The sequence below is a fragment of the Chanodichthys erythropterus genome, chromosome 7, assembly GCF_024489055.1.
Source record: "Chanodichthys erythropterus isolate Z2021 chromosome 7, ASM2448905v1, whole genome shotgun sequence".
NCBI lineage: Eukaryota > Metazoa > Chordata > Actinopteri > Cypriniformes > Xenocyprididae > Chanodichthys > Chanodichthys erythropterus.
Genome location: NC_090227.1, coordinates 17,468,359 through 17,484,741, shown reverse-complemented (window position 1 = coordinate 17,484,741; position 16,383 = coordinate 17,468,359). Strand labels below are relative to the sequence as shown.

The 16,383-nt window shown below is 36.8% G+C and overlaps 1 protein-coding gene across 6 annotated transcripts in view; it reads right to left on the bottom strand.

Moving 5' to 3' along the window:
• Nucleotides 1-6,113: 6,113 nt before the first annotated feature.
• mvda (mevalonate (diphospho) decarboxylase a) overlaps nt 6,114-16,383 on the bottom strand; it is a 180,411-nt gene continuing 170,141 nt past the window's right edge. For all 6 annotated transcript variants that reach the window (XM_067389059.1, XM_067389060.1, XM_067389058.1 and 3 more), the window contains 3 exons: nt 6,713-6,828; nt 6,489-6,597; nt 6,114-6,296 (listed from right to left, as the gene is read on the bottom strand). In XM_067389059.1, coding sequence (XP_067245160.1) covers nt 6,207-6,296; nt 6,489-6,597; nt 6,713-6,828 — 315 coding nt within the window. In that variant the 3' untranslated portion in view covers nt 6,114-6,206. The remainder of the gene's footprint in view (nt 6,297-6,488; nt 6,598-6,712; nt 6,829-16,383) is intronic.

Below are 16,383 nucleotides of genomic sequence, written 5' to 3'. Positions count from 1 at the left end.
TTTTTATTTTTTATCTATAATGAAGTGGTGTGTTTAGTGCATTCTGGATTGGTTAACAAATCAAAGAGTGACCATTCCACAAATACAGACACAGGCACAAGGTAACCTCTTCTGCTACATATTTTTAATGGTTTAAATGTGTACTCTACATGTTTGACCACTTATGAACTCTCATTTAGCCTACTATATGTTGTGTACATGACTAATGTGCCCAACCATCAGCAATAAATAAATTACTTTTAGAGCACAAAATTGTTTACAAGAGAACAAATTTCTTCATTGATCTAGTCACTTAATTTTGCTCTTAGAATGCACTAGATTCATGCATTTAAATTTAAAATGTACAAAATTTTCCTACGGGGGGCATGCCCCCGGACCCCCCTAGAGGCATCGATGTCCACCCACTACAGTCTCACTAAATCCTGTGGGATCACAAATCATTGTGGATGCATTAATCCTTGCATCTGTCTTTCAAAGGTGTCAAGTAAAAGGCAATCATCTCATTCACCCTGAGGCCAGGTTACAGGATGCTGCCCCAGAGAAGGTGGCGAAAGTTTTTTTTGTTTTGTTTTGTTTTTATAATAATGGGGGGTTGGAGATGTCACTCTTGCCTGTCTCCAAAACTTAAGAGCCCTGAATCATTTACAGAAGTATTACAATGTTGAACTCCATCATATCGCCAGGATGATAATCCTCCAGTCTAAAATGAATGCGTTTTTCGACGCAGATGCAGAAGTGAAGTCCCGTCTCTTCACCTGCACAAAACAAACCCCGGCACAGAAGATAGCAGCGTAGTTTTTCTTGTTAGTAAACCTCTGTATTCAATGTCCTGACAGGCTGAAATTTGTGCAACCTCCACAAACACAATAATTTACCATTACGATGATAAATATAATACAAAAACTACCGAAAACACACTGATTCACGGCCGCTGTTGCTAAATACCAATATATTCTGCACTGAATCAACACAGAGCTCTGCGAACATCTCCCTGTAGTGATGTAAAATGACGCGACGCTGAAAAAAAAAGCTGTTTTTTAACCCATTTGTATGTGGGACCCATGTGGGTTTGAAATGGGCTGAAAAATGGGCTCTATATGGGATTGTCTGCAGGTTACATAATGGCCCCATGTTAACTGCCCACATGGATTTCATGCAGGACTGCACCTGTCACTAGGTGGGACCCAAGTGGGCAACATGCACAAGACCCATCTTGGTCACAGGTTGCAAAGCCTGCACCGAAATGCGATTGATTTACCAAAGAGTCCACAGTGAAATGTACCAAATATAAATAAATAATACTCAACTGAGACATTCAGATTGTTGAAAATAAATAGCCATATTCCTAGCATTAGGGTCCTTTGAAAGGTAGTGTTATTTTTAGGCCTATATCGCTCCTCTCCTCGTCATTTCACTAACACGCCAGTGGTCGGGGCTAACATTGCAGTGTTAAAGTAGGCGCTGATTTCTTCTGCAGAGGCAGTCCTTCACCTATCTATTAAATAGCTAGGCACATTCCACAATGAATTGTTGTTATCTGGGCTTGGTTACAATAAAAGCTGTTTTTGGACTAACAATGCAGTTTTCAGTTCTGAAACTTACAGGATATTCTTATAGTATGATGATCTCTTACATGTCAAAAGCTCAAGAAAAATTTGATTTCTTAGTTCATGACCCCTTGAGTAGGCTACAGGATGGGAGGAAAAAAAACTGAAAAATGTTTTTTTTTTTGACAAATTTGCAAAAAAAAAAAAAAAAAAAATATCACTAAACTACTTTCATAAAAAGTTATAGTTTTGTATATGCATAACTCCTGAATAATAATTAAAATGTGTTTGGACTGATTTAAAAAAAAAAAGTTTAGAACAAATTTGATTGGTTTGTCGATAGTGAGCGTAAATGCAGGCGATAAGCGGTTTTATTAAGCGAGTCATTGAGTCGTTCATTCACGATTCGTTCAAACGGCCGCTTCATCAAGAATGAGACAGATGTTTGTGAATGGGTCATTGAATCTTTGACTCAAACGATTTGTTCAAAACACTGAATCATTCAAAACACGATTGAGTGTTGCTGTGAGATGCGCTATGTTGTGATCTTTGTTTGGATTCATCGGATCTATTTTCACTTCTAAAATAGATCAAAACAGTCATTATTTCGTCTAAAATGTAAGTGACTTAATATTATTAACTTGTTTGTTGAACTGTCATATCAGTGTCAGGATGGTGCTAGGGGTGGGCTAAGGGGGCTGGAGCCCTGAATGTTTTTCCAAAAGCCCCGGATCTTTCAGGTTTGAGGTTTCTTAACAGTGCAGTCAAAATATAATTTTTTAAATCTCTCTATTAAAATATGTTAAAGAGTTCAATATCGCATGCTTTCTCTCTCTTCTCTCCGACAGCGCGTTCACGCACACCGCAGTTGAACAGAGACACACCTCCTGTCACTCACTCAGAGCAGCGGCAGGCCTCGAGACTCTTGTTCGTTCCGGTTGAAGGGTTTTTGTTGTGATATAACAACTGACAGGGGCGGCGCCAGCCGATTTTGCCGGGGCTTCAGCCCCGAATGTTTTGAGTCAAGCCCCGAATGTAATGACTGTCACTGAGAAAATATGAAACTGGACAATAGCCTATGTAAACCCCCGAAATCATAAGTTGCTTTATTTCACTGCTCTTTGGCTTTGCATATACTGCATACAGCCTGTAAAAATAGACCTTAAAAATAATCTAGCCTATAGAATACATTTCTTTGCTGTCGGTAGCCTGTGGGCTACTCCGTTTCTTCCTCTCTGTTGAATATGCAGCAGGTAGGGGAGGAGCTAGCACAGTCAACCGCAAGAGTGCGAGACAGTCAGCAAGCAGGAATTTCAGGTTAGAGGTTTCTTAACAGTGCTCTCAAAATATATTTTTTCTTAACACATCTCTCTATTAAAATACGTTAAGCAGTTCAATACCGCTTTTCTACAGTATCCGACCATACACCAGCCGCGCTTTCTCTCTCTCGCACATTTGCGCACACGATCAGCTGGTGATGATCAAAATAAAAGCTCAAGGATTTATCTTTTAAAAAGAAATGAGTACAAAAGTATTGTAAAAAAAGATGTTTGAACCCTTTTTAATGTCCAGGTACAAGTCAATGCTGTTTCTTTGTTCAATTTGCACACTGTACATGTGTTGAAGCTCTTAATTTTGTGTTTCCAGAGTGCACCAGATTGATGCATTTAACCTTAAAATGTACAAAATTTTCTCCCGGGGGAGCATGCCCCCGGACCCCCCTAGAGCTGGTACGTTCAATACAGTTTTACAAATTACAGTGTCAAATAATGTACATTTTCTGAACAAGAATACGGCAACAAAAGCTCCTTTCATGTCAGTAAAGCTGTTAATAGAAAATCAAAATGTCTTTGGACAAACATAGATTTGGGCTAAGCCCCGAATGTTTACAATGTCTGGCTCCGCCCCTGACAACTGATATGACAACTTTAGCACATTTGTCAGCTAAACATTCAATTACTCTTTCCCATTACCATATTCCGCTATTGTTTCATAATGAACCGAAAATTTAAAACATAGCCTACATTAATGGTCTCTAATGTAGCTATTTTGCCATTTATATATATTATACTGGGGCCCCAACTGCAATGAACCAGCTTTGGGGGGGCCCAGCTTGCAAAAGGCTGAGAACCCCTGTGCTAAACAAACAAGTCCGATCAGTAGAGGCCCCACCTCACAACTTACAGTATTTAAAGGAACTGCTGCTAACATCTTGGTGCCAGATACCACAGCACAACTTCAGGGGTCTAGTGGAGTCCATGTCTCGATGGGTCAGGGCTGGTTTGGCAGCAAAATGGGAACCGACACAATATTAGGAAGGTAGTCATAATGTAATGCCTGATCGGTGATTGTTTTTTTTTTTTGTAATGTTTTTTTCTAAGGCATGTTTATAAAAGCTACTTAGTTTTTTTAATTGTTTTGGTACTACTTTCACAGGTGTACATTTTCAAAACTCTTAGTACAAAACTCTAAACTGATCACACTTGTAACACAGCGAGTCATTCTTTCAAAGCCTAATCTCATGCTTTCATTCTAGTTGAACATATTTTCATTCTACATAATCATCGTTTCAAAACACAAGATCATTGTGATATGTAATGAGAACATTTGGTTTAAGCACCACTGATCCAAAATGATCTTCTTTCAATTTAGTACTTCTAACAATCAATTAATTCAATAGCAAACAATGCAAGATACATGTTTCAAATCACCATTGCTGCTGAAATAATTAAAGTGTTACAGGCTACAGATGCCACATTAGAAAATACACTTACATTATCTAACTTGCATAACATAAAATCCATAGTATCTATTCAGTTTTATCAAAAGGTGTGAAGTATGGCGCAGCCATGAGGTTATGTGCTAGAACAGTTTGCTGCCAATACAGTAAATGTACTCACTGCGCCATGAGTGAATTTATACTGTACTTCACTTTACAGATGAAGGGTGAGTTGCAGTATGGCATACTGTAATGTAAAATGTTGTATTTGTTGTCATCTGTCTCTATTTTTCTGATGCATCTCTGATCAATCAGATGTTACACAGTATTCATCATCTAATATAAATCAATTATGTAAAAATAATCCATTATCCATATCGGAAATTGCAAACAAGAAACTATATCTATAGAATAAATATTTATAGAAATCTCTAGGTGTACTTAATGATTCATTGATTATTGATTATTCATTGATGTAACTTCTCATGCATGTAATCATTCTCATGATTTCATTCACCATGACCCTGTCCAAAGACTGTCCTCTTAGACTTTCAGAATTACAGGAATGCAAACTTGAGGCAAAAAACACAAGTGCCTTTTGCCATTTTTGAACTGTCGCTGCTGATATAAAATGAAATAAGATTGCTAAAGTCAACAGATTTTAATAATAGAACTATCAATCTCTGTGCAAAAATAAAATAATGATGCTGCCACAAAGTCATTTTTACACCCCTGTAAATTGTCTCCAATTCTCAGGTGAAAATTGTCATTTTGACCCCCCGCTACAAAATAGTGGATTACTCTGTAAATATACATCTGTGACATTTATTATTTTGGCTTTCATCACTATTTATGTTTGTCTTTCTACAAAAAAAAAAAAAAAAATTAACAAAATCAAAAAATTGAGCCAGGGAAGTTTCTGAAATTTGGTTGATTTCACACGGAATAACCAGCTATATTTTATTAATTAATTTTTTTTTTTTTTTTTTTTTTTTTTTTGTAGGCTGGCCATTTTTGACCGGGAACACCACACGTGTGACTTTTTGTGCTATTTTGTACAAAATAAAAGCATTTCAAAACAAACCTCCTGGCTAAACATTAAAGCACACTAGTGTGATAAATTGTACAGAATATTTTAAAATTGTATTCAATATTGCCAAAATTACCCACAAATAATGCTTTTTTTTTTGGCCAAAAATTGAGGTTCATAAGCTCAGATAAAGGAGACCTTTCTGCTAATTCTTTTTCTTGACTCGTGACTTGCAAAGAAAATATGCAGGTACATAGGTACATTTTCTTTTACAGGCAAAATGAGCCAAAAAAGACATTTAACTTGGAAAGTCAAAAATTATTAAATGCCCATATATATAAAAAATAGCCTATATATAAAAAAACAGTCTTCATATATTTTACAACACTTCAGCATGTGATTCTTATTAATTATAGGGGTCCTTTTTTAGGATTTTTTACCAAACCCAAGTCTCTGAGATCCTGACACCCTGTACTTCTGGAGACTCCAGGTAGGTTGCAGTTCTGGAAAATGGTGGCGCTGGAGACTAAAGGGTTCCTGGTGGTTTCATACTTAATTCTTCACCTTAATTCTTAATTCTTTTGCAGTTAACATGTGTCTTTTCTTCTATGATATGATCAGAATGATCTATGATCAGAAAATCAACGTACCTAATAATTCTTCACACACTCTATATCTGAGTGAAACCACAGATATACATGCATTTATGGGTGCTTCTCAATGGAAACAAAGATAAAAAATCCCTTTATGCAGATCAGACAAAAAGACAAATTGTGTCATCATTAAAATAATTATTTTAATTAAAGTAAATGTACTCGTTACACGACAATTTATATTGAAATATATTTACAAACTATCTATTTATGAAAAATCTTTTCTTTTTTTTCTTGATCTACAAAGATCTTTAAGGTTATTCTGATACTACTCTCTTCTTGGGCAGCCCGTCAACACCCAACAAATGTTGGCTTGGATCCTCCACCACACATGGTCCAGGACCAGCCTAAAAACAAGTTATGCAGCAATTATGATAAAACAGGTCATGCATACACCACCATATTTACTGACACAGAATTTAATAAGGGTAAAGCGTTACATAAAAAATATTAAGACAAACAAGGTATTTTCGTTCTCCGTAAAAGTACTAGTAGAAAATGAATGTGCCTTACAGTTAGTGCAGTTTTCAGACACTTACCTTAGTGCTGATTATGTAGTGTATGCCCTTTGGAGTGGGCTCCATATTAAGGTCTCTCTTCAGCTCCTCAGAGAGGTCAGCTGAACATACAGGAAGACCTCTGACAAACCTGCAAATAAAAGTTACTGAGTTGAGTTATAACTTAATGTGCTGTGAAGAGCTGCAGTGTTTGTTTTACTGTCAAAGTGTCAATATCAACAGCATGCCTGATTTTTGCAACTTACTCTGATTCAATGGCTTCTGAGGGAAAGAAATGACGAACCACCTGTACAAACTCTGGTAAGTGCTCTTGCAAGGTGTAAATAACAGCATTAGGACCGGCATCAAAGGTATATGCCACCTGAAATAAGACAAAGGTAGCAAACAAATCAATTCACTTACATCAAAACAAAGTAGTATGCTGAGATTTAAAGAAAGAGATTTAGATTAGATTTAATATTCAATCCAAATAAAGTGCACCATCTAAGGTTCATCCTAAAACCATATAAAAACATTCCACACAGTATCAGAGTCAACAAGTTAACTATAACACCATACTAAATAATATCATAACCATACCATTCCATACTTTACTACTGAAGCCCTAAGAATTCTTATTAGCAACCTGTTTGTGCAGCTTCAAAAGAGGGCAAGGACCCCTTATAAGACAGAGACATGGAGCAAGGACCCCAATACAAAATCATGTCAAACAGAGCTTTATATTAACCATATAGCCTTCAATATTAATAGAAACCAACCATATTATGAAAGTTATGTTAAGACAGTATATTAGAACTGTGCACATTATTGCTGCACACAAATCACTGTCTGTATGTTACTCCTCATTGTTAAAATTGAGATTTATGCCTCATAACAAATAAAGAACAAAGAATCTGGAGCGATTCTGATATTTTCTGATGAATCTCGAATTGATTCTGAGCTAAGTTTTTAACAGAAAATGGCACTACATCTTTAAAACACCCATCCTGTGCTTGCTTTCAGTTCCTATACACACACCACTTAAACCTAATTTCATCAATCATAAAGTTCGAAAAGGTTGAAGCGAATGACAAGGTGTTTGCAGTGGGCTGTGTTTACATTAATCTTGCATCATAAAAGCATTCTGAGCTAAGGTGCATGTATATTTAACCACTTACATGAACCAGCCAAAAGCACGATCACTGTCCAGCATTCTTCTTTGTGAGCGTTTGAGTGTGCAGCTAAAAACTAGCCTATAGCACCATTTGCTGTTAAAATTAAGATCAGAATCGATTCGAGAGAGAAAATATCAGGATCAATCCAGATTCATTCAATCGAGAATCAATGTATTATCTCAGCCCTAAAAATAAAATAAATTTTACTAGAGCTTCTGACTAAATATTAATTGCTGCAACCTATTTAATACGTTTAAAAATTTGAATAAATCATTTTTTAAAAAAACATCGGTGTGAATGAGTAATTCATAAATACTTCAATTTCATGACTGGATAAACTATTTTTTAACGTATCTCTTGAATGGCAAAAGACATTTAAAAGATTACGTTTTGCAGATGTTCCTGTGATAAAAATGGTCAATGTATGTTAAGTTTTTCAGTGAAATATTTTAATGTAATGATAATGATTCCATGTATAATAAAATTATTAAAATCAAAGTTAAAAATATCAATGCTTATGTAAAACTATTCACAAAATGCCACAATGTATATGCTGTAAATGTTTTTACTGGGGTCAAACACGAGACTTTAAAAGTTTCTTTTTATAAAAAGTTTCTATAATAAAAAGGTGACCAAATGCTATTGGTGCTCATTGATGCATGTGGGGAGAGAAGGCATATTATGTTCTTCGTCCATGCAAGAAAATGCACATCCCTGAATAAGGTCAGTTTTATAGCATGATTAATTCAACTACTCATGTACTGTTAATGGTATGAGCCATTTCAGGAGTGGACAAAATTACTTTTGAAATTTATTTTCATACTTACAGGTATATTCATATTATGGGTAATTCGTACCATATTTACAAGTTATTACTTTTACAATTAATTGGAATAGAATTTAAAAAATATTTTGATATTAATATTTTTCTATTAATCTTAAGTCTGCATTTACATGGCTTAATGCATATCTAGAGTATTTTGACATCTTATTTTTGTCCCATACTATGGTTATCATTCACCGCTATTTTGAGAGTGAATCCCGCATATGCAGATATTTGTCCTGAAATTTTGCAGCGTGTAATTGGCATCGTTCCACTAAGCATAATGAAATACAAAACTTTTACTCAATAGGTTATATATAGCCTCTAATGTGCGCAAAGACCACTCATGTCTACACTTTTTTAATGAAAGGATTCGCGAGCGAGCAGAACTAAGCGCTGAACAAAATCTCCAGTGTTTTGATCAGTGAGTGGATTATAGCTTAGAATCTCTGATTGTGTTCAATTGTGTTCAGTTCAATTGTGTTTATTGGCCTCCAAATCTGGATTTGCACCAGTTGTTTCTAAAGAGGTGGAAAAATCATGTGCTCAGGGTGAAGATATTACAAAGTGATCCATTTATCAAGCTAAATTGTATAAATTATTAGCAAGTAGCGTTTTTAAGTTATAGCGCATGAGCGCCAACTATGACTATGAAGTCTTCAATAAAGATCACATCTCATTAACGGCATTGTACAGCCACATGATGTGGGTTTTATTAAAGCTGTGAATGTAATGATCTTTTAAAAACCATGCATTATATTTAACTATATTTAAATACTTATTTTATTTGTTATTTATATTTATTTACTCATTTTATAGATTTTTTTCTATTAATGTTTAATCATATGTTTTGTGTTGTGTTGCCTTTACAAGTAAATAAACTGGATACATCATCCTGAACAGTATGATGACAGCATCTAACACTATACTACGACCTCCTTACAATTAGTTCTACAACTAGATGAACATCATCTGTGTTTTGTCATTTGATGTCTTTACTAGAGGTTGTAAGTAGGGCTGCAGCTATCGATTCTTTTTGTAATCGATTACAGTTTTTTCCAATTGCTAACACACTAAAATGACATGCACAGCACAATTATTTAAACTGACACACAGAGAGCAAAACTTCTTCTCAAGTCTCCAAAAGTCTAAACACCTTTTCTGTTTTACACACATTTTGCATTTCAAAATAGCACTTTTTAAATTCACTAAATACAGTTCTCTGCATAAGACACAACAATCTGACATAAAGTCACATGTTTGCCATTTCAAAACACTGCCATTCAAAATGACACTACATGAGCTAATTGGCCAATTACATGTGCCACCTGGCCAAACACCTCAGTGGTTAATTGTTAACACTTCAATCAGGATGTAAGCACTATGAAAAGACCACAGGTGAGAACCTTTTTTTTTTACAACAACAATGGAAGACATTGCAGAGAGAGGAAGAGGAAGAGGAAGAGGGAGGTTGAGAATAAGAGGGGGAGGAAGAGTGAGAGGTAGGGGTAGAGCAGGTAGAGGAGTTCATGGCCAAAGAAGACAAACACTTTCAAATGAAATCAGAGCAACCTTAGTAGATCATGTCATCAACCATGGGTTGACAATGCGTGAGGCTGGACAGAGAGTGCAGCCAAACTTGAGCCGTTTTACTGTCGCCTCTGTCATCCGGACCTTTAGACTGGAGAACAGGTATGTAACCAAAATTTCATGTAGTACACATGTAGTATACCCCATGTCATAGTGTATCAGTTGGGTGACACCTGTTTACTTAGTGTATGACATCAGCCATTCATGAACTGTACAAGTTTCCTGTACAATGTACTCTACTGTGGGGGAAAATATTTAGGCTGCATTGTCCAAGCCCTATATATATTTTTATTTTATTTTTTCTAAAGGACTGAGAGACGACACCATGGTGGAGGAAGGGGCCAAATGTTCACCGGGGTACAGGAAGCTGCCATTGTAAACTTGGTTTTGGAAAATAATGAAATCAGATTACGAGAAATTCAAAGCCACATCATCCAAGACAACACCTTATTCAACAACATTCAACGAGTTAGTCTGTCCACATTGGCTCGCATTCTCAAGCGAAACCAAATCAGAATGAAACAACTTTATAAGGTGCCGTTTGAGAGAAACTCTCAAAGAAACAAAGAGTTCAGACGAGCATATGTGGATGTAAGTACTATATTGACTGCAGTACACTACACACAACATTGTTTCCCAGTGTACTGGATAACACCATATTGAGTGATTTTTGTTCTTTGTTTTCAGGGAGTACTGGAAATGGATGCTCATGCAATCCCACATGAGTTCATCTTTATAGATGAGGCTGGGTTCAACCTAGCAAAGACCAGAAGAAGAGGGAGAAACCTCATTGGCCACAGAGCCATTATAGATGTTCCTGGCCAACGTGGTGGGAACATCACAATGTGCGCTGCCATCTCCAATATGCATGGTGTCCTCCACCGTCATGCCAAACTTGGACCATACAACACAGCCCATATTCTCACATTTCTGGACAGACTTCACAACATTCTCATACCACCAGAGCGTATGAATGATGCAGACCATCAAAGAAACCGGTACGTTGTAGTATGGGACAACGTGAGCTTTCATCGTGCAGCCCCAGTCCAAAACTGGTTTGCTGACCACCCAACATTTCTCGTGCAATACCTCCCACCATACTCACCATTTCTGAACCCCATAGAAGAATTCTTTTCGGCATGGCGGTGGAAGGTATACGACCGGCAGCCCTTTGTGCGCATGCCTCTTGTGCAGGCCATGGAAGAGGCATGTGATGAGATTGATGTGGGTGCAATTCAGGGATGGATAAGGCACTCAAGGCGCTTCTTCCCTCGATGTCTGGCAAGGGAAGATATTGCCTGTGATGTTGACGAGGCGTTGTGGCCAGACCCGGCTGTGCGGCAAGATGCTGCCTAATTATTTTTCTTGCCTTTTTTTTTGTTTTGTTTTTTTTACTGTAATATATTTTTTTTCAGAAATTTTCTTTTTCAGTTTACTTTTTTTGTAAGAATATTTTTGTTCAGTCCCATGTAAATATATCTGCTGTGCTTATGTTGTACTGACTTGTTTACTGTTGTGAAGGAAAAAAAATAAAAATGTTGCAACAGCATGTGTGTGTATCTGCAAATATTTCTGTGCATGTGAACAATCTGATACATATTTTAGTATTATGGCAAAGCATACTAAAGATGGGGGTGCTTTTCATTATGCCCATCAGTGTGTAGGTGGTTAGGCAAAAATCTGGTAATATGAATGAAGTGTGTGCCATTTCATGCAAAAGTTTGATTTTGATAATGCTCTGTGTAGTTTCGGTTGCAGTGCTTCATTTTGCAGGATATATGAGGTATTTTGCAGTTTGGGTGTGTGGTTTTGTGAATTGTGTTAAGTGTTTTGATAAAACCAGACTAGTTTGAAAAATTGTGTGTTAGCAATTGGAAAAAACTGTAATCTAGCACTTAATCGATCGATTAATCGGATAATAATGCATAGTAAAAATGATGTGGCTGTAAAATGATCAAGCATTTGGCTTTTATTTCTAAAAAAAACAGAGGTATTGGTTCCAACTCCAACATTTGGCTCCAAAACTAAGCTTTTTATTGCAATTTTTTACCCATTTAGTGTTTATAAGTGCCAGTGCCAACAATTATATAACAATACAGTTAAGTCAACTTACTGTAAAACATGTATAACATGTAAAACTATGAATACAAACTTAAATAGTAAAGGCCATTTGGCCTTAGTTTTGTCGTCTTAATACAACATTACAAACAAAGGATTGCACCTTCTGCAAATTACCCACCTGAGAACAAAAACACATGCCGTGTGTGAGGAAGAGTGACGCCCCAGTCAGACCAGTTGCTTCATTGCAGTTTGGTACAGCAGAAATAGCCTACATACAATCATTTTCAATAGAACGGTGCATTTGGCTTGCATCACAAAAATCGCGTCACAACATCACGTCCCTGTGTATACAGTGAATGCATGCTGAAATTATTGTTGCGTGGCTACATAAAAAGTTTAAGCATATGTGATGGATTGCCGCGATTGGTCTGACTGGCGCGGGAGAGAGACGAGGGTGCATGCGTGTGTGTGTGAAGGGGTTCTTTTTTTAGGCTATACTCTCTTACAATTGAACGTGAATACGTTTACTACTTAAAAACATCAAAGCTAAACATCATATCTATCTTTACTTTCCGCCATCGCGCCAACTAAATTCAAAATGTCACGCGCTATGGTGTGCTTCCTGAACACTGAACAACGGCCCGTGTGAATCAGATCCCTGCGCGTATAGTGCGCGTCATAGGAATTTAACGAGGCTTCGAGGCAGAGTTTTTGCCTCGAGGGATTTTTGTAATCGAGTTAATCGAGTAACTCGATGAATCGTTTCAGCCCTAGTTGTTTATAACTCACAATTCTGAGAAAAAAGGATTGTGAGATGTAAACTCACAATTGCAAAATAAAAAATATTTTTGATAAAAAGTCACAATTACTTTTTATGCTTTTTTATTCTGTGGTGGAAAAAAGCTTCCAAAGGTCATGTATGTTGGATTTGTTGTTGATCAATGGCAGCAATTTCATGTTTTCATTTCAGTAAAAGCTTTATACTACAACGATTCCACTACCACTGTTCCATATTTACAAAATATGTGGTCTGCATAGGGCACTAGCTACAAAGGTGACACCATCCCACCCTCTATGGGAGCACCATCAACACCACACACCCAACCCCAGAAAGAGATTTCAACCAAGGGGGACACTGAAGTTCAGCATAGGGGACTCATTTGATCAGTAGCTGCCCTGAGCAATTATGCTCATTTTTCAGCAATTATTCTTCTCTTTTTCTACTATACATTCAAAATTAATGACTCACTTCTGTTGCCAAGAATGCACACATTCAACACTCAACCAAAAATGTAGAATGGCTTATATGCATTATACTTTTACTGCAGTAAAAGGAAACTGAATTTTAAAAACTATTAAATATTTTCTTCAGGTAGAACCGAAACATCACAAGTAATGCAGTTTCTGTAATGTCATCAACTTTTAGTATTTTGACAGTCATTGCACTTTGATTGACTATATGTTCATGTTGGATAGAAAACTAATGCTAGTGTTTGACAGAATGACTCTATTTTGAATCAGGTTTGCTGTATTTTGATAGAGTTAGTATGTGTTGAAAAAGGTTTTTAGCATTTTGAAATGTAGAGTTTGTGTTTATTTACCAAAATATGGTTTTGGGCTGAAAATTAACTATTTGGCTAATTGTGTGATGTAGGTGTGTTGCTGTTTTAACTCCGTTTTGCAGGATTTTTTTTTCGCATTGCAGCAAAACAGACTATATATAGAATGTATAAAGAATATATAGAATATCTTCTTTTATTTGTGTACACTCAGAGTACAAACAAAATGTTGTGCTTTTTGCAAAATAAAGAAAACTAACATGATGCGTGATCTGTCGTCTTCCTTTGAACGAAGTCCGATCTGATAGTTCTCAGAAAATCAACTGTAACTTAGTGAATACTAATGACACAAAAATGACACTTATGTCTAAAAAAACGTTGAAATGTCAGGTTTTAAATTGCGTAAGTGAAATCAAAAACAAATATTCTCTGTTTATATAATCTGTATGAAAAGAGACACATGTCAGATCTCCATGATTCAGCTCATTATCCACTAATGCGGCCACGCCCACGGAGCCAGTGCTATTCAGACGCAAATTCTGAGGCAATTCATGTATACATCGTCTCAATCGTGTATTTATTGTCTTCAAAAGTGTTTTGAATAGCCATAGTTAGCGATCTCTGGAAGCCTGTTAGTTCCTGGATTGTCACATGGCCTATTCTTCTTTAGATTAATTTGTGGACTAAATGTGCACAGAGCGCCCTCCGGCTGCAAGTATGAATTGAAAACACAGTATCCAGCGCTCACAGTGATGACAATAAATATTGAATAAATATTACTCCTCTGTATAGAAAATTGACATAAACATGAGAATCCATCAATGTTTTTCCAAATGTGCATGCTTTTTAGCTAAAAGCCTATATGAAATGCCATAGAGGTAACATAATTATATAAAATTCATTTCTGTGATGCAAAGTAGCTGTTTTTTTTCGGCATGTTTGATATACACCATGATGAGCTTGAGACATGATCACAGAGGGGTTTTTTTTCAGAGCCTACCTGACTGAAAGGCCTCATTATTATGCAGCTCAATAGAGGTTCTTTATGCGATTCGTTTGTTTCTTTCTTTTGCTCGATTGCTCCTGTCTGCCTCGCTGCCTCTGCCTCGCTACTCAGAGTGGTTTGTGTCTCCGTATAGCTTTGTTTTCTCTTACTTTTATTGAATCTCGTACTTTTATTCATTGTTGCTCATATTATTATTACTTTATTTATATATACTATTGCCTACCATATTAATCTGACATCGTTAGCTTGTAATCTTTGAATCTAAATCGCTGTTACAAAGCGTGTGCATCTCGCTAGCTTGTTAATAGCTAGCGAGATGCACACAACAGTCTCTTGCGCGCTCCTTTTCAACACTATCATCAAACAGCTGTGGTAACTCGGATCAGTCTACAAACACGGTGAGTCATGACATCCTCTCCCAGCATCCATTTGGCACATGTTCAGCATAGCTCTCTCTATCAGCAATGATTGATTTACATGTCATAAATGTAGGGAAATAAATGTCAGGCTGACAGAGAGAATCTCAGAATTAGAGACACACATCCAAACTTTAATCGAGGATAGTAAGAATGCATGGGCTTCAGATACTGTTTTGGATGCAACTAGCTTAGTGAACTCTGTACATTGTTCGGTTCCGGCTGTAGAGCCCGTGCAGCAGGGCACTTGGGTAACGGTGAGGCGGCCTAGCCGTGGAAAACACCACTCTTCTGTTCCAATAAGAACATCAAACAGGTTCTCCCCACTCAGTGATGCACCCACTGAGAATCCTGTTGAAAGTGCCCTAGTTATTGGCGATTCTATTACACGGAACGTGAAAATAGAGACACCAGCCACCATAGTCACATGTCGGGAGCCAGAGCACCTGACATCAAAGCAAATTTTAAAGTGCTGGTGCTAATGCTAATCGTAAATACTCTAAAATTATTATTCACATCAGCACAAATGATGTTCGACTTCGCCAGTCGGAGATCACTAAAATTAACATTAAAGGTGTGTGAACTCGCAAGTACAATGTTAGGAGAAGTAATTTGCTCTGGTCCTCTTCCTGTTCGGAGTGCTGAGATTATGCAGATTATCATCACTCAATGGCTGGCTGTCTAAGTGGTGTCCGCAGAATAATATATGTTTCATAGACAATTGGAAAAGTTTTTGGGGCAGACCTGACCTGTTGAAAAGAGATGGTATTCATCCCTCCTGGGATGGTGCTGCTCTTCTCTCTGGTAATATGGCACATAGTCTTAGAGCTGAAACATGACAAACTGGGGCCCAGGACAGGAAAAGCAGCAGACAGACTGGCTAAACCGACCGTCTGCTAGCTGCCTCACGTTACAGAAGTCAGATAATTCCCAACACATAGAAACTCTCACATCTAGATATTATCACATAGAGACTGTGTCTGTACCCCAAATTAGTAAAAACAAAAAACTTCTAAACCCATTTAATGGTAAAAATTTAATTGATGTTCAACAAATAAAAAAATAGAGAAAATAATGATAAACAAATGATAAAGCTTGGGTTGTTAAATATTAGATCACTTTCTTCAAAAGCACTTATTGTAAATGATATTATCACAGACAATAATCTAGATGTGCTATGTTGGACAGAAACCTGGCTAAAACTGGACGATTACATTACTTTAAATGAGTCTAGCCCTCAAGGTTATGATTATCGACACAATCCTTGACAGCAAGGCAAAGGGGGAGGTGTTGCTGCAATTTATAGT